General features: G+C 34.1%; 1 protein-coding gene and 1 long non-coding RNA gene across 3 annotated transcripts; one reads left to right on the forward strand and one right to left on the reverse strand.

The window, feature by feature from the left end:
- Nucleotides 1–1,554: 1,554 nt before the first annotated feature.
- LOC18422828 (protein DETOXIFICATION 35) lies at nucleotides 1,555–18,700 on the forward strand. Its single transcript, XM_006827471.4, has 7 exons — nucleotides 1,555–1,930; nucleotides 14,347–14,972; nucleotides 16,335–16,391; nucleotides 16,535–16,773; nucleotides 17,004–17,122; nucleotides 18,092–18,178; nucleotides 18,272–18,700. Exons 1-7 carry the CDS (start codon nucleotides 1,670–1,672, stop codon nucleotides 18,338–18,340), a joined length of 1,458 nt encoding a protein of 485 aa, XP_006827534.2. The 5' UTR covers nucleotides 1,555–1,669; the 3' UTR covers nucleotides 18,341–18,700.
- Nucleotides 11,039–13,320, reverse strand: LOC148781406 (uncharacterized). Of its 2 annotated transcripts, none has more exons than XR_016059588.1 (2): nucleotides 12,901–13,320; nucleotides 11,039–12,289 (listed from the first exon to the last, which is right to left on the reverse strand). It is a non-coding gene; the product is annotated as an uncharacterized LOC148781406 (long non-coding RNA). The 2 variants fall into 2 exon arrangements; XR_016059587.1 differs by having other exon boundaries at nucleotides 11,039–12,315; nucleotides 12,901–13,131.
- Nucleotides 18,701–21,375: the final 2,675 nt, after the last annotated feature.

The following is a 21,375-nucleotide window of genomic DNA, read 5'->3' on the forward strand; positions in this document are numbered from 1 at the left end:
TACAAAATATAAGTGTTCTCATTATATACTTTTCTTTCATATTTTTACTGCACAGAGATAAAGTATTTCCTTCCATTACTATGCTCCTACAGGGGCACATAATCTTTTCTCTAAACCTTAGAAAACTGAAATATATGGAGAAGAAACAATCAAATAATACACACGAGTGGTGGTACATCATAAATGTTCATAATGCTCGTTCCTAGTCCTCTAATCCAAGGATAAAAATATTAATGAAAAGGCCAATTTAATTGACAAAACGAAAAGGCCAATTTAAATTAACTACGGATACACCTCAAAAATCCATTTTAAAAGGTAGTTTTAATGTTAAAAAACCTTTTGATTGATCATCTCGACTTCGAGATGTATGGCCATAAAAAATAAAAAGATTTTAAGCCTCATAAATAGTGCAGTTTACAACATATTATCTACACCATCCATTTTCAAGATTTTCATATGTTTATAAATCTACTTGATTTTAACCATTTTTAAAATTTTATAATTAGATATAAAAATAAATTTTGAAATAATCTCAAAAACAATTTTCATCAAAATTATATACCATTATAAAATTTGAACGTGCACCTTACCTGTACAGCTACGATTGCATCCGTACGTCAACTGCACCCTTAACAAAAAAAAGCTTCATGTAAAGGACCTATTTAAAAAAGAATTTAATTGTTAAAAGATATTCACCTTACCTGTACAGCTACGATTGCATCCGTACCTCAACTGCACCCTTGACAAAAAAAAGCTTCATCTAAAGGACCTATTTAAAAAAGAATTTAATTGTTAAAAGATATTTTACTCCTTCGGGAGTGTGGTGTTCATTTACTCTACCCAACTAAGATTAATTTTTGTACCTCTGTAACATTTAGATTAAGCCCAATTAAGTTTTAAACTAAATAAATAAAAATAAAAATATATTTTAATGCTATCATAAGATCTCAACAAATAAAAATAAAAATATATTTTAAAGCTAATCTCAACAAATAAAAATAAAAATATATTTTAAAGCTATCATAAAACTCTCAACGACTTTTCTCGACACTATTAATGCACACATTTAAAAAAGGACACGAAAAAGTTAATTATTGAAAGATACTCCAATCCCTCAAGAGTGTAGTGTTCATTTATTCCCTCCAGTAAAACCCAACTAAGATTATTTTTCTGACTGCAAATTTTAAAAATATAACCTCTGTAACATATAGATTAACCTCAATAAATTTTTTTTCCTAATTACACCTTCTAAGCACTTGAAAAGAAAATGTCCCAAAATTAAATAAAAATTGTCTAATATTTAAGGGGTAGGATCTAAGTGTTAGAAAACTTAACTTGGATTTTTATTTTTTGAGAATAATAATAATCTAACGACTCTAAGGTGATTACCAAAAAATTTAGATTGAAGATATTCTTCTAGGTCATCTTAACGAGGGAGTAGAAGTAACTATGCTCCTGAGGGAGCATAGTATACGCGTTCTTCGAAAAGGCTTCAAAGGGTAATTTTTGTTTTGGGTGACTATAAGGACTTTTTCCATTTAGAAAACCGGACAAACGGCGGGGGACTCGTTGTCCACATAGCGATCACAAATCCCACCTGCCCTTTTCCGGCGCTCTATTCCGGCTTTCTGGGCCACATTCCGGCGACTTTTCGTCGTTAGCCGGTGAAATGGAGGCGCCTCTCCTGGAACACTCTGCATTTTCCGGCGAAGATTATCCGGCGATCACTAATTGTCGGCAAGCCAGAGCCCTCTTTGGGTCGGAATCTCGCAAGCTATGGACAATCGCGGCTCCCATTATATTCAATACGCTGTGCTTTTTTGCCCTAGGTTCGACTACGCAGATGTTTGTTGGCCATTTAGGGAACCTGGAATTAGCAGGGGTGGCCATTTCTTCATCCGTTATCTCCACATTCACCTTCGGATTCATGGTAAATGCCTCTTTTCAGCATTTGTTTCTGGATTTTAAAGGTTTTCCCCAGTTTTTTTATCTGAGTTCTTAGAAGTAGGAGTAATAGGAGAGCTTGTGGTTCTCCACTGGGATTTTGGCCAGATTCTAATTTCCGGCGTGTTTTTGGCCGGAATGCGATTTCTTGCGGTTTGATGCATTGCCTGAAAGAAAAAGGGAATTTTGTTTGGAGTTGTTAGAGCTTGGAAAGTTTTTAGTGAATTCAGTATTGGAGATGAGAGTTTGCGAAATTTGGGCCGGAAATTTCAGCATTTCCGACCATTGGCTGAAGTTTCCGGCAATGTTTTTTGTGGTTTTGGGCGATTTCTTTGACTTTCTTTGGTTTTCTTGTAGTTTCTGGCGTTTTTTATGCTTTTTTGGTTATTTTTTAGACCATTTTTTTTCTTGGTTTTCTTTAAGCATAACTTGTTTAACAGTTCCCAGCTTTTATGGTTGTTTTAATACATTTTTTAGATTTAATTTACGAAATAAGGGCCTACTTTTTCGTTTTTCCAGTTAGGTTTTGAGTTATTTATTTGTAAAGATTGTGATAATAGATTACCTGAAAAAACAAATGGAAAATCTATCGTATATCACCTGATTTTTTTTTAAAATATTATTTTTCCCGATTACGTTGTGCTATCTTAGTATTTGTTTCTTGTTTATTGGAGTTATATGTACACACGAATTTCTCACTCTATTTGCTAAACTTTTTTTTTTTTTTTTTTGAGCAGTATTTGCTGAATATTTACTCATTAAAAAGTCGCGAATTGCTGAACCATTTCCTGAAGTTTCACGCATTTTCTCACCGAACTTTTACTCATTTCGACTTTTGAAGTTTTCGTGACGGTTTAACAGTTTTATGATACTCCAGTGCCGGGAATAGACTGCCTCTTGTCACTACAGGCCCGGCCCAGCCTTGACGGGTCCAAAAAGTCCCGGGCCCTAGTCCTATTGAGGCCAGGCCTGTCAGGCTGAATAAAATAAAAAAATAACAAAATAAAACAAAATGAACGGAAAGAGGGCTGGGCCGAAACACGCTGGCTATCTGGCCCGGCTGTATCTTCGGGACACATTTAGTGGCTTAGACCCTCCACGTTTATTTATTTTTTGCAACAAAAACTAACCCTAACAAATTGTTTTATTATATCTCAATCCAAAATTGTTAGTAACTATATTTTGTATTTTTTCAATCCCATCTATCGTGTCCTTCCTGTTTTCATTTTGACCGCGGTAATTTCTCTCTACTACGGCAATGGCTCTCTCTCTGTTATAATATATCTATGTTATAAAAAAAAAAGAAATGAGAAAGATGGGGTTGAAAAAGTGAAACATAGGTTAAAAAAGCTTTTGGATTGAAATAGAATAAAACAATTTGTTGGGGCTAGTTTTTATAACAAAAAATGAATAAACCTAGGAGATAAAGAGATAAGGGGGTACCATGAAATATTCTGAAGGTTTTTTTATGCTTTTTGAAAAAAAATAGAAAGATGGTCTATCGTGAAATAAGATGGTGAATTAAGGATTTATACAGAAATTTTTTTTTTTTTTTTGGGCCCGGCAGTTTAGCTAGAGTGAGGCCCAAGCTAATTATTTAATATCCAAGTTAACTATTTAATATATGATTTAAAAAAAAACCAAATGAATTTAAAAACCTATTTAATATGGCTTCTTTTGATAAAGGAAAAAGTTTATATATAGTTGCAACCTTAAAATGTAGAATTAAAAGTTTATATAAGGTTGCAACCTTAAAATGTAGAATTAAAAGTTTATACAAGGTTGCAACCTTAAAATGTAGAATTAAAAATACACCTCAAAAATCCATTGGAAAGTGTTGTTTTAATTTTGAAAAACCTTTTAATTGATCATCTTGACATCAAGATGATGAATATGAAAAAGAAAAAAAAATCTCAAAAAACAGTGCATCTTGCAACACATTATCTAAACCGTCAATTTTCAAAATTTTTTCATAAATCTAATTGATTTTAACAATTTTTGGAGTTCTAAAATTTATAATTAAATATGAAAATAAATTTTCAAATAATCCTATTATACAAAAATTAAATCTTATAATAAAATTTGAAGGTGCAACTTACTTAGATTGTTTAAAGTTGTAACCTTATACCAACGACACCTTTCGATAAATATCCCATCAAAATATATTTAGAATAGTTTAAAATTAGTTTAAGTGTTAGATATTTTGGAAACCGAATCATTGCGTTCCAATGGTTCATGGACCTTGTCATGTAGGTTAACTTTTTAATAGAGCTTATTTCGATAAGTAGCCCGTCAAATATTCTTAAAATAGTTTGATGCCGGCTAGACCGCATTTTTACATATGCAGTCTAGAAAGTGTAAAGCATCCGTCTTCAATATGGATACAAGAAGGTGTTCCATCTAAAAACAAAAGAAATTAACCATCAAAATGTTTCCTATTGGAATTATTATTTTTAGTTTTTAAATTATTTATTTGTTTATATCCATGATCTCCATGTTAGAGATTTTATGTTCTTTAAAATTAAGTCTTAAAATCGATCTTAAAAATAGATTTATTACGAGGCATGCGTTTCTACATATGCGGCTTGGCCGCATAAAAATCAGATCCTAGTTTAAAATGAGTGAAATGTTAAACATTTATTAGTAATTTTGGTGTGTTTTGATAAATTTATCATGGTTACTTCGTGAAGATCAGGTGCTTAGAATCATGAAAATGGATGAAATTTTTACAAGAAAATGTAAAGAATAATTGTATCTTGTGGGCCGGACCACAATTGTACAATATGTGTTCTAGAGAAATAAAACATCCATCTTAAAGATGAAATTAAATAGGTGGTCCATCTAAAAATAAAAACAATTGTAACTAATGGTCTAAATGTTTTCTTAATATAAATATTATTTTTAATTTTTAAAATTGATTTATTTTTTCATATTTATGATCTCCATGTTAAAATTATATATTTTTTTAAAATTAAAGATCAAATATATTTATTGCCAAGTACGCTTGTATATGTGCCGGCTTGGCCGCATGCTAACCGCATCCACATTTAAAAGGGCCCGCTGTATTCATATGGTTATGATAAAACACGCGATGAGCTTATTACCATCGATGAATGAGTCGGACGGTGATAGAGTGGTGCGGGCCCAAAGATACCATACATTAAAAATGTTAAAAGTAGTGTAAATAATGACTCTCTCTATCGTGGTGCAACGGAGTTGGAGGGTGATAAATGACAGGGTCTCTCGTGGCAGCTGTCGGGTTCGGTTGACCACCGCTACCAGGTCCGTTTCTAAATCATTTGGACGTGAGACCAGGTTAGGTCGGGGCCTGGATATGGCATGGACCCAATTGAATCGTGTCGGCTTGGCCCGAAATATAAAATATGTATACTAAATAATATATAAAATAAGTTTTATTTTTAATATGCCAACTTGGGTTGGGTTCTGTCTCGGACCCAACCCGACCCAACTCGGAGGTTGATATTCATCATTATCATGGTCATTTTCTCAACTATTTGTGATGAGCTATAAAAATCCTAATCCGTCAAAACGGTAGATTCAGAATTTATTGAAACTTTTTGTAAAGTTTTGTATTGACTACCTATCTAAACATAATTTATTTCTTTTATTTGGGCTTAAGACATATTAAAAACTTCTTTTATCTAGGCTTAGGACATATTAAATACATCTTTATCTGAGCTTAGGACGTATTAAAAAAAATATATATATACAATGAGGCCATTTACCTTTGATACACGGTGGTCACAATTACTAACAACCATTCGATATAAAATTTGATAGTTTGGATGTGTCACAGAGTTTGAAAAAATTTCTTAAATAAAGTCTAGATAATGTCTTTGATAACTTGTTGGAATGCTAAGAAAGGTTTGGATATTGTGTTTGATAATATATATATATATATATATATATATATATATATATATATATAGTATTTGTTATAATATAATAGAAGATATTTATATATTATTAAGATTGTATTATATAATCTCATATTAATAATGTTAATATTATGTATAGTGAATTGTGATCATCAAAAAAATTAAAAAAAGACACTCCATTGTTTACTTTTAAAAAACAAAAAAAAAAAAAGTAAAAAAAAAAACCAATAATTTTTGTTTGGAAAATTAGTTTATGAAACTTTTCATGAAAAGTGCCGAACAAATCGGTAACTTTTTCAAAATATAAAAAAATATTTTACGAAAGACTACTTTCAGGAAAAGACACGTCATTGAGAAAAAGTTCAAGATTCACATTTTAAGGTAGATATTAAAACTTCCAAAATAAAAATACGACTTCCTCTCGACCACGTACTCTACCTAACCTCTAAATCTAGAATGACGTTCCCACTCTCATTCTCTCTACCCACGCCACTCCACTCCACTCCACTCCACTGACGACCGAGACTCTTACGTATGCCTTTTCTCTCTCTTCTTTTCTACTCACCGCTGACGCTCCTCTGCAAATGGCCACCCACTTTTGCCCGTTAATCTCAACCATTTTAGAGAGAGAAAGAGAGGGATTGTTTTCTCCGTCTCTCATATCCCATGGCGTATTTTCGTTCTATCTTTTGTGTGAGAAACAGAAATCAAACAGGAGAGGAAGAGGAAAAAGTGTCAAGAGTTTGAAAATGAACTGTCCATATAATGAAAGAGAAAGTTTTTAATTTTTGGAATTTTGATGTCTTTTATTGGCTTCGCTGCCTCCACTATTTATGGTCCTACAAAGGAAATTGATACATTTATTTGTCGTTTACTTCTTAACTTTTAAATTATGTAAGCTCATTTGTAATTTTGGTTTCTACTTTTTATTCCTTTTGGGCATTATCTTTTCGTTTCATTAGAACTTGATAGATTTATTTGTCGTTTACATCTAACTTTTGCAATTATATAAGTTCATTTGCTTTGTCATTTTGGGCATTATTGCTTTTTGTTTCATTTTGGAGGTAATGCTACGCTTTTAGGAGAGGTATACAATGAGACCTTTTTTTATAAGGTTGTCATAATTAATCTTGACTGTGAGATGTGAAATTGAATGGCTGTATTTATTTTATTAATCAAATTCAAAGTTCAAAAGAAATTTTTTCAAATTTTGTGACATAGCCAAGCTATTAGATTTCACATCAAATGGTTAAAAATAATTATGATCTCTTTATACCAAAAGTAGATAGTCTCCTTTTATACAATCCCAAAAATTTATACGTAATTGGGAGAGAATGTGCCCGAGACATTTAATCATTTATTTTTAAAAGTTAACAAGCTTTGAAAAATACAATAACGGTTATCAATGTTAACATTGTTGTCGTGTATTTTTGTCACACTTCTTTCCTCATACACATAAAAAAGGAAGCGGTCGCAACCATAGCCCATGGGTGCCAAATATGCCCAAGGACTACAAGAAGCCAATAAGCCTAATTTTGAAGAGCCGTTATAATGGCATCATCTCGGTCCCATAGGTGTGGTATATGGGCAGTAGGAAGTATAGGTTGGTGTGGTGTATGGGTTGGTATGGTGGAAGTGTAGTCCAACTAGGGAATATGGTGTGAGAGGGTATTTGTCCTTAAGCACAAAGTTTTCTTTCTCCTCACTCAAGGGTAGTAGATTTTCAATTAAGCTCTTTCGAATCCATTATTTTGCTTCCAATTTTGTTTCCCAGTATCACACATGACTTTTGGAAGAGGGTAAATCGCGTCTAGCCTGTCGAAAAGGGGTACAAGTGGGGGTGCTTTTAAGGGGTGTGTTTCCTAACTAGTCAGAATTCGGATTTTCTTGGAAGTCAGAGGCCTTCTGAGGGGCTTGTGACCCAATATGTCAGGGTTGATTAAGTTTGGTGGTCGGAGGCCTCATGGGCATGTGACCCGATCCATCAGGATTCAATTTGGCCCGTGAAAGTGTAGTCCAACTAGGGAATATGGTGTGAGAGGGTATTTTTCCTTAAGCACATAGTTTTCTTTCTCCTCACTCAAGGGTAGTAGATTTTCAATTAAGCTCTTTTGAATCCATTATTTTTCTCCCAATTTTGTTTCCCGGTATCAACATGACCTTTGGAAGAGGGTAAATCATGGCTAGCCTGTTGAAAACGGGGTAACTAGTGGATATTCTTGGTTCCAACAAGTGGGGGCGCTTTTAAGGGGTGTGTTTCCTAACTCGTCAGAATTCGGATTTTTTTGGAAGTCAGAGGTCTTTTGAGGGGCTTGTAACCCAATCTGTCAGGGTTGATTAAGTTTGGTGGTCGGGGGCCTCATTTGAGGCATGTGACCCTATCCAGTGTGCATGACGTTCTCTCACTCCGAGGATCATAACTTGAAGCCTAGAGGACGTATAGACCCAAAAACAGAGGCATTTCCACCGTGACTCAAAGAACTTCTATTTGAGGTAAAATACACTATGAAAGATGTCCAAGAAAGCACCCAACCAAGGCTCAAAAGAAGGAACAATTTTCGGGTAGTCAGAAATGTGGCTTTTCGACGACTTTCAAAAATCACAAAATGGTCAACCACAGGCCAAATCGTGTGGTTATTAACCTTGTACATTTATTTTATTGGTTCAAACCGCTCCACTGTATCGTCCAACCATTATCCTAGTGGGCACTGAGGTCACCCATGTGCGTACACGCGCACTCACCCTAGGGGAGCCGACACACGTTTTATCTCCTTTTCCAAAACAAAAAGAAAGGAATCACGGTTTTAAGAAAGGGTTTTCTACCCCACCACTGGAGAATGAAGATCTAGGGCCGGATCAATCATGTTCGCTTTGCTTTGACTGAAGAGGCTGAAGTTTTTGGATTTTAGCCTAGATCAAAGTAAAGTGAAGGGACGAACAAAATTGTCAATTTTGAATTATTTTTTATTTTTTAAAGAGAAAATATCTCTGTACTCCCTGTTTTAAAATTTCATTTATCAATAGACCCAAAGTTTCAAAATATATCTTAGAGTATGAAGATCCCATTTATTATAGAAAAAAAATTATATAAGGTTGCAACATTAAAATGTAGAATTACATATGCACCTCAAAAATCCATCGGAAAAGGTTGTTTTAATGTTGAAAAACCTTCTAATTGATCATCTCGATAGTGAGATAAGAATATGAAAAAAATAAGATTTTGAGTGTAAGAAATAGTGCATCTTACAACACATTATCAAAACCATCCATTTTCAAGATTTTCATATTTTTATAGATCTACTTGATTTTAACTATTTTGGAAGTTTTAAATTTTATAATTTAATATAAAAATAATTTTTCAAATTATCTTAAGAATTTTTTACACCAAAATTACATATTATGATAAAATTTAGAGATGCGCCTTAATTGGATTGTTTAAAGTTTCAACCTTATAAATATCACACCTTTTATTATATTTTCTAACTTCTTTAACCAACTTTACCTATTTGTAATCTATTTTGTTAATCCAAATAAATTTTAAAATCATGTTATTTTTGTAAAACCAATCCTCTCTCCTCACGTGAAAGCCGCACGACTCATTTTTGGGAGGTTGAGTCAGATGGGTGATTTCCTTTTAACTCCTAAGCTTTGAATCTAGAAGGGGAGAGAGAGAGTGCGGCAGGCTGGAGAGAGAGGTTGGGGATGACAGAAAGAAGGGTTGGGGAAATCTGTAGAGAGAGAGAGTTGGGGAAAATAATGCCTAGAGAGAGATGACGGTTTTAAAAAGGTATGTTATTTAAGATTTGTTTGGTCTAACAATTAGGGTCAAAAGCCGTTAGAATTAGTCTACGGTTGGAAGATATAATACAAGGATTCTTTTTGTCTCAGTTTTAAACTCATCCGGGTAAAAGAAGTGCGTTGTGTTAAGTAGGCTGCGTAACTGTTTTAAAAAAAAAAGCATTAGTTTTTTTTTATGTTAGGGGCTAACTAAATTACTATTTATTTTTAGTGCCATCTCAAGGGCTTTATTTTGGCTGAAAATACCTCTTATGTATAAACCCATGATTCCCTGTCTAAAAATATTATATTTTTTCTTTTTAAAAGTTTGATTCTATTTAAATATAGTTTCTTTTTAAGAAATTTGAGATGATTTTAAAAATTATAAAATAGGTTTTCTCTCTAAAAAACTTTTAATTTGGGATAATTTTTCGCTCTAAATATTTTGACATATTCCTGTCCAAAATAAGAGTATTTTCTTCGTTGAATTTGCTATAAAAATAAATGATAGTTAGATTAGTCGGGTGGTTTAAAACTTTTTTTTCAACACGCATTGGAACACTTCCTCATTGTCTCCTGCGTCATGTGCATTTTTTTTTTTTTTTTACGAGAACATTATAGAGAGAACACTTATGACCACCTTCTTCTTTGCTGAGTACCTTTCTGTACATGATAAAGAGAGGGAATCCATTTTTTGATTATCTATTAGGCATAGATTTCCCCATTGCCAGAACCTGAACATATGGTAGAGGAGAGAGAGAGAGACATTTTGGTAGGAGAGAGAGAACAACATTTTGGTAATCTATTGTACAAGTCCAAATTTTGGTGAGCAAGAGATCCCTACTTTGGTTATCTACAAAAGTGTGAAGAGTCTAAGGTTTATCTAAAGGGACTCAGTGTCCATTAATCAATATAAATATATAAGATTGTTTTATATAAGCAAATACAGATAACAATAATATAAATAAATCACAAGGCACTCAGACTTACATAGAAATACAAGATATTGTACCTATCCTTTTCATATGTACTGATTACAATATGTACTTTCTATATTTATATATCTTTTATATTAACTTGGTAGACAATATATACTTTCCTTTCACATTCTCCTTCAAACTCAAGATGCTATGAGAGAGAGCAATTGGAGTTTGAACTTTAAGTTACAGAAATGAGTAATTGAATCTTTATCTTTATGCGTGTAGTGTGACTAGTAGAAACAATGGTTGCCATACATAGAGTGATTAATCAACAAGCAGAGGAACTACATGCCAGTGCATAGATCAACAGTCATCAGAAACAGAAGGCTCGAATAGAGTAGGCTTGAGCAAATAAACAAAAACTTCATATCTTCTCCAGAGATGAGAAAAACAATCGAGTCGGCCGAGAAAATATAATGGCATTTGTAAGAACCAACATAACTCGATGAAAATGGCATATATTGATTATAATATACAACTTCTATATTTATACACCTTCTATATTAACTTACTAGATAATATGTACTTTTCTTTCACACTCCCTTTCAAATTCAAGATGCTATGAGAGAGAACAATTGGAGTTTGAACTCTAAGTTGTAGAAATGAGCAGTTGAATCTTTATATTTATGTGCGTAGTATGACTAGTAGAAGTAGTGGATGTTTTGCGCAGATTGCTTAATCAACAAGCGGATGAACCACAGGACAACGCATAGATCAACAATACTCAGAAACAGAAGGTTCGAATAGAGTAGGTTTGAGCAACAAACAATAATTTCAGATTTTTTCTAGAGATAAGAAAAACAATCGAGTCGCCCGAGAAAATAGACTGACATTTGGAACTACCAACAGAACTCGGTACAAATACCGAGAAAACAAAATGACATTTGGAAGAACCTACAAAACTCAATGTATATCCATAATCGATCTAGTAGCTTGAGTACCATAATCTTATAGGAATGGACACAACAAAGATGAATCTAGTTTTGATACTATTTGAAGATTCTCAGGTTTCTCAGAAGAGACTCAATGTCCAGTAATCAATATGAATATACAAGCTTGTCTTATATAGACAACTATAGATGATAATAATAGAAATAAATCTTAGACAAAACTTGATACTTCTTCACATGGTATCAAAGCCTGAACGATCGAGTTTGTTAATATGCTATTACTTGATCCTATCCCGATTTGACCTATCTGATTGCTATTACTTGATCTTGTCCCGATTTGACCTATATGAATCATTCACAGTAGCCCTCCATCCATTATTCCCATTTCTTATTTGGCTCACTGCCGACAAAGTGATTGGAAAATCAAGCACAAAATGCTTATGCTTTGAAGAATATGAGGTAGGTGGCCACGGAACCCCCGGTCTGGTAAATGAAAACATTCCATCATGACCACTGTTGACCATAATAACCTCATTTGACTGTGTACCCATGTTTCCACCAAAAAGGAGAAATTGCAAAGAGATGGCTTCTTCCCTTGGAAGAACTTATCATAATCCACCTACTGTTGTCGCTAAAACTGATGTCCTGGATAACCGCATTTCTAAACACATGTTGGAGCATATAAAGATGAGCACATGATGGGATCCTCGCAATTTCACAGTTAGCTAGAAAACTCAGTTTGACCTGAGATCTACGGGGAAACAAGCACCAGAGATCTGCAGGAAAACCATCCTTCACCCTAGAAAAGAAAAAGAAAAAGAAAATCTGAAACACACAATGCAGCTAGATCTGAGATTAACCCTTCTCTGAAAATTCGTCAAAAAAAAAAAAGAAATTCTGAAACACCCAAAAACAACCAGATCTGAGATTAACCCTCCTCTGAAAATTCGTCCAAGAAAAAAGAAAAAACAACCTCCTTTGAAAATGGGTGCGGTCTGTATAGAGCCTAGGCTCTGAACAATCAAATTAGAGCCTACCTTCAAATAGTATCTAGAAGTGCGGTTTCTGGAAGTATTTGTGACATTCTTAAAATATATTTTCATCTTTATTTATAAAGTTTAAAACTTAAAAAATAGTGTAGATCGACAGATCTATGAAAAACTGAAAATCTTGAAAATTGACCGTCCAAAGACGAGTTACAAAATGTCTATTTTGAAAACTTGAAATCTATTTTTTTCTCATGTCCATGTATCTTGAGGTCGAGATGATCATTGGGTATCAAAACAACATCTTCTAGTCAAAGTTTTGAGGTAGGCTCAAATTTGATTGTTTAGAGCCTAGGCTCTATATAAACTTTTCCCTTTGAAACGTCGGCAAAAAAAAGAAGAAAAAACTAAAATCTTAAATTACCTACGGAATCCGAGATCACCTCTGTTGCTACTACATTCTTGTTTAGATATGAAATCGCATCTTTGAAATCCACTATGTATCCTTGATCTTCTTCATCTTCCTTTGGATCTGAAACTCCTAATCTAGATCGAAAGTTCTCCCCGTTGCTGCATCCTCTTGCTCAATTTCTCTCTCTCCTAGTTTCTTACATGTTTGTCTCTTCTGGATCCGAAACTCCCTCTATCACTGTTTGTTTTTCTTCCTCTATCACTATTTTTTACCTTTTTCGAATATGTGCTTTTCTCTCTCTTAGTAGTGCTGTTAGGCCCACCCTACTTTGTTGTTGCTGTTGCATATAGGTTTGTTGCAAGAGAGAAGGTTGAAGGTGCACGTGCTAGTGATGAAGCTTTTGCTTCATTAGTTGATACTGAAGAAGTTGCTGATAAACTGAATGGGGTTGCTGGTTTTGTGGTTGTTGCTGGTTGGTGGGTTGGTGGTCCTCTTGTGTGGCCTACCGTATTCCTTTGATCTTTTGAACTTTGTGGGTCTTGTTTGTTATAGCTTAGAGAGAGAGTGAATGATTTTTGTTGGTTAGTTTAATTCTTTGTTAAAAAAAAAGAAAAACAAATTTTGTTTCTTAGGTTATCTTTGCGTTGTCTGTAAGACCGAGTTTGTTAATCTGTTACTCGATCCTATATGTTATGGTTTGTGAGCTGTCGAATTTGTCTTAGATATGCATCGAGTTATGTTGGCTCTTTCAAGTGCCATTCTGTTTTTTCAGCTCTTTCGACTATTTTTCTGTCTCTAAAGAAGATATGAAGTTTTTGTTTGTTGCTCAAGCCAAATCTATTCGAACCTTCTGTCTCTACGGCTTGTTGATTTGTCATTGCTTTAGTTAGCCCTCATCGATTGTTCTTATGTTCTTGTTGATCCAACAATTTGAGCATGACAATCATTGCTTCTATTGGTCATGCTACACATCTGAAGATCCAACCGCTCGTTTTCATAATTTGGTGTTCAAATTCCAGCTACTCTCTCATAGTATCTTGAAATTGAGGAGAAGTTTGAAAAGAAAGTATATATCTTCTACTAAGCTAATATAGAAGATATATATTGTAATCAAGATTTATGAGAACGATAGGTACAATATTTGTATTTATGGTAAGTTTGGATATAGTTTAAGTATATGTAATTTTTTTTATTTTTTTTTATTTGTCTATAAAAAGACAAATCTCTACATTCATGTAAGTAATGGACCCAAGGTGTCTCTTCGGATAAACTGAGACTTCTTCACAAAAAGGAAGTCTTCACTTACTACGACAAGCCCAACTTTTGGTTTAGAGAGAGGTAGACTTCTTGTTTGGTTATCTGCACAAGAAGGGCTCTACCCACTATTACAAGTCGAACATTTGCTTGGAGAGAAATGCATCCTCACCACCCTCACCACATTTTCTCCTCAACTTGCAGCTGGGAATGGGGAGCGCTGCAGAGACACTGTGCGGCCAAGCATTTGGAGCAGGCCAGGTCGAAATGCTGGGCATCTATCTGCAGCGTTCATGGATAATCCTCCTCGTCACTGGTCTATTTCTTGTCCCTGTGTATGTGTTCTCGACCCCAATTCTCGTGCTCTTAGGCCAAGACAGAGCTATCTCAAACCTTGCAGGCAAATTCACAATCTGGACAATACCCCAAATCTTTGCACTTGCCATTAATTTCCCTACCCAAAAGTTCCTTCAATCTCAGAGCAAATTCGCGGCCTTTACATGGATCGGATTCATAGCTCTCGTTATCCATATTTTGCTTCTGTGGGTCTTTGTTTGGCTATTCGGTTGGGGTCTTCCTGGTGCCGCGGTTGTCGTGAATGTGTCAGCTTGGTTCATCTCAATTGCTCAAACTGTTTATGTGGTGTATTGGTGTAAAGATGCATGGAATGGCCTTTCATGGCTGGCCTTCAAGGACATGTGGGCCTTTGTGAGGCTTTCTTTGGCTTCAGCTGTTATGCTTTGCTTGGAGGTATGGTACATGATGTCACTAACTGTGCTCACAGGCCATCTTGAGAATCCAGAGATTGCCGTCGATTCGATCTCCATATGGTGAGCTCTAATAATTTGTATTCTTATTTCTCGATTGCTGTTATATAGCTTAGAAGCTTGTGGGTTTGATCTATGATTTCATTAATTAATTATGGGATTCTTTAGTAATTAGAGCAGGGATGATAGAGTGCAGAAGGGATAAGGAATATAAATTGAACTTCTCAAAATTATAATAGGATTACTTATTTTTGCTAGACATTTATATCTAAGGGGGTAGAGATAAGTCAAGTAGGCTTGGGGAGGCTTATTGGGTTCTTGTCAACTTAGCTTTCTAATACTAAACTCTGTTCTTGCATAAGAAAGCTTCACTTTAAATTCTAAGGATGCTCTCCATCAGTGCTTGTTACTTGAAAGTTGAAATTCTATTCCTTATTTCATGTCTGTGGTTCTTCTCTCCTGTGTTTGAGATAATTTATTATTAATTAGTGTAGTTTTGTTTGGGCTGATCTGGAAATCAAACCTAAAACCTTGTGGAATAGTGCAGTGCTGTATTACAGACTATCTAATCCTCAGTCTGAAATTTTAATTGGGTTTCTATTTTCTAATTTATTTATATTGTGTTAGTCCATATTCCAATTGAGTGGATGAGCATTTCCTTTAAGTGAGATAAGGGTAATGCAGTTGACCCTCTGATAACTTCAATAGCAAGATGCTGCCCACAAAAGAAATAACTGAAAATGGTGATTTAGAAAACGTAGAGAACGAGGTTTTCTATATTACAAATACAAGAAGAAATCGTAGAGAACGAGGTCTTGGCCGGCCGAGTCTGAGTGGATTGAGTCATGTCCTATACAGACCAAAAAGCCCTGGAAAAATTTAAAATAACATCATAAAAATGTGAAAAATAAAATAAATGTATTAAAGTAAAATAAAACCCAAAAAAACTTAAAAAGTCCAAGTATGCTTTAAAGAAGTATAGAAAAATGGATTTAAAAAAAAAATTGATTTAATGTTGGGACATTTCAAAAAAAAATCCAAAAACGGAAAATATAAAAATAGGGACTATGAAAAAAAAAAAAAAAAACACTCACCGATCTATGCCAAAAACGTCCAAAATCTTATACAACATACCCATATCTTTTTTTGCAATGTTTTGGATTTTTTTTTTGAACCCTGAGTTGCACACAAATCGGGTTAACTTGGTATTGCCCTACATGGGAAAGTCCCATAATATTAGCAAGAAACATCGTAAGAAGAAAACACCACAAAAAATTGACTGCATTTGACAACTTATAAAATGTAGAGCACCAAATTTTCTATATCTACATCCATTGGAAGTAATTATTCTGAAAAAGAGAAAAATGTACAAGAAGATGAAGGATTGCTTGATGACGACGTGTTTTAACTGTTTTTGTTTTTCAGCATGAATGTCAATGGGGGGGAGGCCATGATTTTCATTGCGTTCAATGCCGCCATCAGGTGCTAGCCCGTTTCAATCAGTTTTTATTAAAGACATACTATGCTCTTGATGATTATTGTGAATATTCTTCTTCTTCTTTCTTATGATTCTTTGATGAAAATGATAATATATACCAGCTCCTTATTTGGAATTTATTTTGCAGTGTTCGGGTTTCAAATGAACTCGGCTGTGGCCATCCAAGGGCTGCAAAGATCGCTGTTGTGGTGGTGCTTATTACGTCTCTGATTATTGGGCTTTTCTTCAGTTTTATCATTCTTGTAGCCCGTAACCATTTTGCCGTCCTTTTTACAAGTAGTGACATTCTCCAACAAGCTGTCTCTAAGTTGGCTCCCATTCTTGCAGTGACCATGGTGCTTAACAGCATCCAACCTGTCATTTCAGGCAATTCGTTCACTGTTTTGCCACATCAGGCGCCACATATTTTGTGTACATGAGAGAGAGAGAGAGAGAGAGAGAGAGCAATATTTTTGTATAGTTTGCATTCTTTTCATCTCTTTCTTCCTATGGCATATTGCTGTTTTTATTTCTTTTTAACGTGTGATCACCATTTCACTAATTATGTATTTTATTAATTGAGGTCGGTGCTTTATACTTTTAATTGGTATTTGCAGGTGTTGCGGTGGGTGGAGGATGGCAAGCTTTAGTAGCTTATATAAATTTGGGTTGCTACTATATTCTTGGGCTTCCTCTTGGGTTCTTTTTAGGTTACATGTTCAACATGGGTGTTAAGGTTAACTCTTAACTTCGTTTTTCTTATGATAAAGAAAATAATTCTTTTTTCTTTAATCGGAATTTAGTTTAAACAAGAGAGTTCATGGTTTAAAAGCTAAAGGCCCCTCTTTGTTTCTTGCTTTAATTTCAAAATACAATACACCTACTTTTTGGCCAAATAAATAAATGTAATTCTCTACCCTTCAATCCTGGTTGCTCGTCTTCTCATGACCTAGTCTGCATTTCTCTATATTTTGATTACCATTGGGGCTTGTCATATTTACTGATAATCTTAGAGACATTTATCTTCTACAAATTCATTTTTATGTTTTCTTTTTTAATTATCATGATTAGTTCTAATGTTGATGACCAGATAATATTTCGATAATTCTTTTTTGCAATATTTTGTCACACCTATTATTCTCACGATAAAGAACTCATTCTGATAACATGTATGTCATCTGCAGTTTGTGTTTGAATAACAAACATGTCACCCTGAAATCTAAATAAGGCAAATGGAAAGCAATTTGCAAGTAAATGATAATGGATATACAAGTCAAAGCCATTAAATTGGATGGTGGTTTTTGATATTTTAATTTTGATATACTGTAGAATTTGTTGTCAACTTCATCTTTTATAAACTTATTAAAATATTTCTTTTTTAATTGTGTATAACTTTTCATATATAACTATAAACTTATTAGCATATTTATTTTTTAATTGCGTAATAACTTTTCATATATAACTAAAATGTTATTCCATGATAAATAATATGTTTAATATTACAGTCCCAGTAAATATCTGCTGAATTCCCAAATAAACTACATGTCAATTAATATATTGAAGTCCTGGAATTATTCTGATGAAATGCCCCATCTATAATATATCGAGAACTATTATCGTCACTCAGCTGATACTCTTAGGTATTTACTTAATTTTGTCATGCTTTGGGCTTACATAGTCTTTCTGGCAATTCACATCTTACTAGGGCATCTGGACCGGTATGCTTTGTGGAACTGCATTGCAAACCTTAATACTGTTATTTATCATTTGGCGGACTAATTGGAACAAAGAGGTGAGAAACCAATTCTGGAGATTGTTAGCATCTACATAAACAAAGCTAAACTGATTCAAATCTGTGTCTGTTTAAATTGTTTTCATAATATAGGCTGCATCTGCGATTGAACGAGTGCAGCTATGGGGAGGATCAGAAGGAGAAAAGAAGGGGCAAATTTGAGTTTTGGATCTTATCGAAGCACTATTGCTACATGTGCTATAAATTGTGCATTCAATGCACAAACTTTTGAATGCAAGTGGTAGAAGGTTTGCATTCCTTCTCAAGTTTGTTTTGTTTCTTCTTTCCCCATCATTTCAATCCTTAGGAAGTTATGTATCCAATGATTAAGACTAGCCACTCGTAGGAACTAACTTTTTATATTTTTGTTTTCGATTTAGTTATGCTATAGTTCGATAATTAAGCAAGGGAATCTCACCCACGTTTAAGGGTGAAGATTTTGTAAGAGTTATTGTTCTTCAACTTGGTTCAATAGTACTCCCCTTTGCTCTAATATCAAAGTATTTTGGTCTATTTGGATAATAAGGTCCAACTTTACTTCTTTTTTTTATTCTAATGATATACGGCAACAACAAGAGGGCTACTTAACCAAACATGAACTTGTAAAATTTAATTTTGTTACCAAAAAATGGGTTGACTACTTTTGCTTGGTGTTTTAATGAAACCGCGGAATTTATGAAAAAAAGGCAAACACTTGAATTTTGGTTTTTAATGTGATTTTTTATTTGCTGGACGATGACATTAGGATTCAGATTTGGTTCCAATATAATTAGGTGATTCGCTTTTCGTAAAGAAATTTGAAAATAGGTAGTTATGTATCGATGACCACCTAGGTGCAATACTTTCAAGACATTTTTTGTTTTTTTCTCCTTGAAAACTAGGAAGTAAACTCTTCCCCTTAGGCTTGGCTTTGGTTAACCAACGAAACAGCATAACCAGGTGACCCGCCGGGTATACACCAGTGTTCGCAAAATTGATATAGAACGGGTAACCGGACATGGGCTTGAAAGTGGTTAACCGGCCTAATTGATAAACCGGTCGATTCAACTGCTCTAGCCAGGCAAGTCTCGTGCAGTAAAAAAAAGTGTTGAAAAATATTACAAAAAAAATCTACTAAAATATGAAAAGCATATAAAGAATGATTAAAACAAAATACATTCAAATGAATTTGAAAATTATTGAAAAATATAGACTTTAACCCATTTTATATTTGTCAAGGATTATTTTTAAATTTTTTTTAAAATATAAAAGTGAGTATTAATGATCAAATCAATTTTTAATCTTTACCATAATGTAAAGAATATTTAGAAATGCATTATAAATCAAATTCCTTATTTAAAAAAATGTATATACATTTTTTTGAATTTTTTTTTTTAAATACTGATTGATCACCGTAACTGGCCAAACCAACAAACAATGATATACATGACAAATCCAACCCAAGACCCACCAAGTATACACGACATGGATCCAACTATGGGTCTAAGCCTTTGACCTGCAGGTAGGATCCAAATCCTTCATAATAGACCCGAAGGTTTTCCGATATGGGTCCAAGTCTAGATATTAAGAGACCCACCCAATACCCAACCCTTGATCCATAATAGACCCGAAGGTTTTCCGATATGGATCCAAGTCTAGATATTAATAAACCCACCCAATACCCAACCCTGGATCCAAAGCTCCCTCTTGTGTTTTCTCACTCTACGTATCCCTTTTTTTTATAGCAAAGCCCCTCACCTTACTTTTTTAAATAATTCAATGTGGGACTAAATTTTTTTCCATCACACAAGGCAACCCCCTTTGCTCTCTCTCTCTACCCCAATCTCCACTTGCTTTTAAAATTCGTGGTCACCTCCATTCTCACCATCCATAACCACTTACTCTAAACTGCTCTCTCTCACTCTCTCTAGAAACCCCAATTGAGTCCCCCAAAGAAGAAATGAAAACTCCATAAAAATCAAAGGAGATGCTCCCCCCACAAAAGTGAGCATGTAGAGTGAGAGCCTGAAAAGTATTTGCAGAGTGTGAGAGCTCTGGTTCTCTTGGAGGTGGCAATTGAGGCCTAAGAAGAAATCGAACGAGGTGGAGCAAGCCAGAGATAAAGAAAACTGTTGGGACGTGATGCCAAATAACAACACCATGGCATTTTCATTATGATGAGGGTTATTTTAGTCATAATGAAAATATTATTTCTCATAAGGCTCTATAGCTCGTTAGGTTGGGTGAAAAGGAGAGTGAAAAGAAAAGTGAGAGAAAGTAAAAAACGTAGAGAAAACAATTTAGGGGTTTTGCCACAAACTCTAGTGCCACCATTTGGGTTCAAGTTGAGTCATTTTATCGGCATATCTTCGCGGCATCGGTGAATCGAAAAAAGGAGTCGATTCTAGGTGGTTTGGTGGTAGAAAGTTCTTTTATTTGAGTTTTTCCTTGAGATTATGAGGTAACTCTACATAACCCCAATCTCATAAATTTTCCTGGATAGTGAATACACTTTTGCCATTTTGCCCATTGACGTAGCCTATCTTGGGTGAACCACATATATGTGCGTGTCCCTCTCTACTTTTATTTGTATTTGTAATTTGATAATTCCCATATTGCTTGTTTTATTGTTTTTATATTTTCGCAATTATATTGCACTTGTTATTGCATATTGGGCATGTTATTTGAGTGTTGAAATCGTTGTGGTGTAGTGCTTATCATATCTAGTGGGATTTGAGATATCACGATTTGTACAAAAGGGGTGATTGGGTTATCTCGATTTTATAACAAGTGGTATTAGAGCTCAAGGAATTAGTGTAGTATTTTTTGAGAAAATGACATCTCACAAGTTTGAGGTGGAGAAGTTTAATGGGAAAGATAATTTTGAAATTTGGAAATTAAAAATACAAGATTTATTGGTATATCAATAACAACACAAAACATCAATTGGAAAAGATAAGAAACCGATAAATATGACTGATGATGATTGGGACAAACTCGATATGAAGGCAAGAGCCACTATTCGCTTGTGTTTAGCGAATGAAGTTTTGTTTAATATTGTTGGTGAAAAGACGATAAAAGATTTATGGGAAAAATTGGAAATTTTGTATCAAACAAAATCTCTCACAAACCGATTTTTTTTAAAAAGAAAATTGTATTTCTTGATAATAAAAGAAGGTGAAAATGTGTCGTAACACTTGAATGCGTTTAATAACATC

Source organism: Amborella trichopoda, chromosome 7, assembly GCF_054954075.1.
Source record: "Amborella trichopoda isolate Santa Cruz 75 chromosome 7, AtrichopodaSantaCruz75HAP2 v2.0, whole genome shotgun sequence".
Classification (NCBI taxonomy): domain Eukaryota; kingdom Viridiplantae; phylum Streptophyta; class Magnoliopsida; order Amborellales; family Amborellaceae; genus Amborella; species Amborella trichopoda.

Coding starts and splice junctions, on each gene's coding strand:
- LOC18422828 (XM_006827471.4), top strand. CDS start 1,670: ATGGAGGCGCCTCTCCTGGAACACTCTGCATTTTCCGGCGAAGATTAT. Junction 1,931..14,346: donor CATTCACCTTCGGATTCATG/GTAAATGCCTCT, acceptor CTCAACTTGCAG/CTGGGAATGGGGAGCGCTGC. Junction 14,973..16,334: donor GTCGATTCGATCTCCATATG/GTGAGCTCTAAT, acceptor TTTGTTTTTCAG/CATGAATGTCAATGGGGGGG.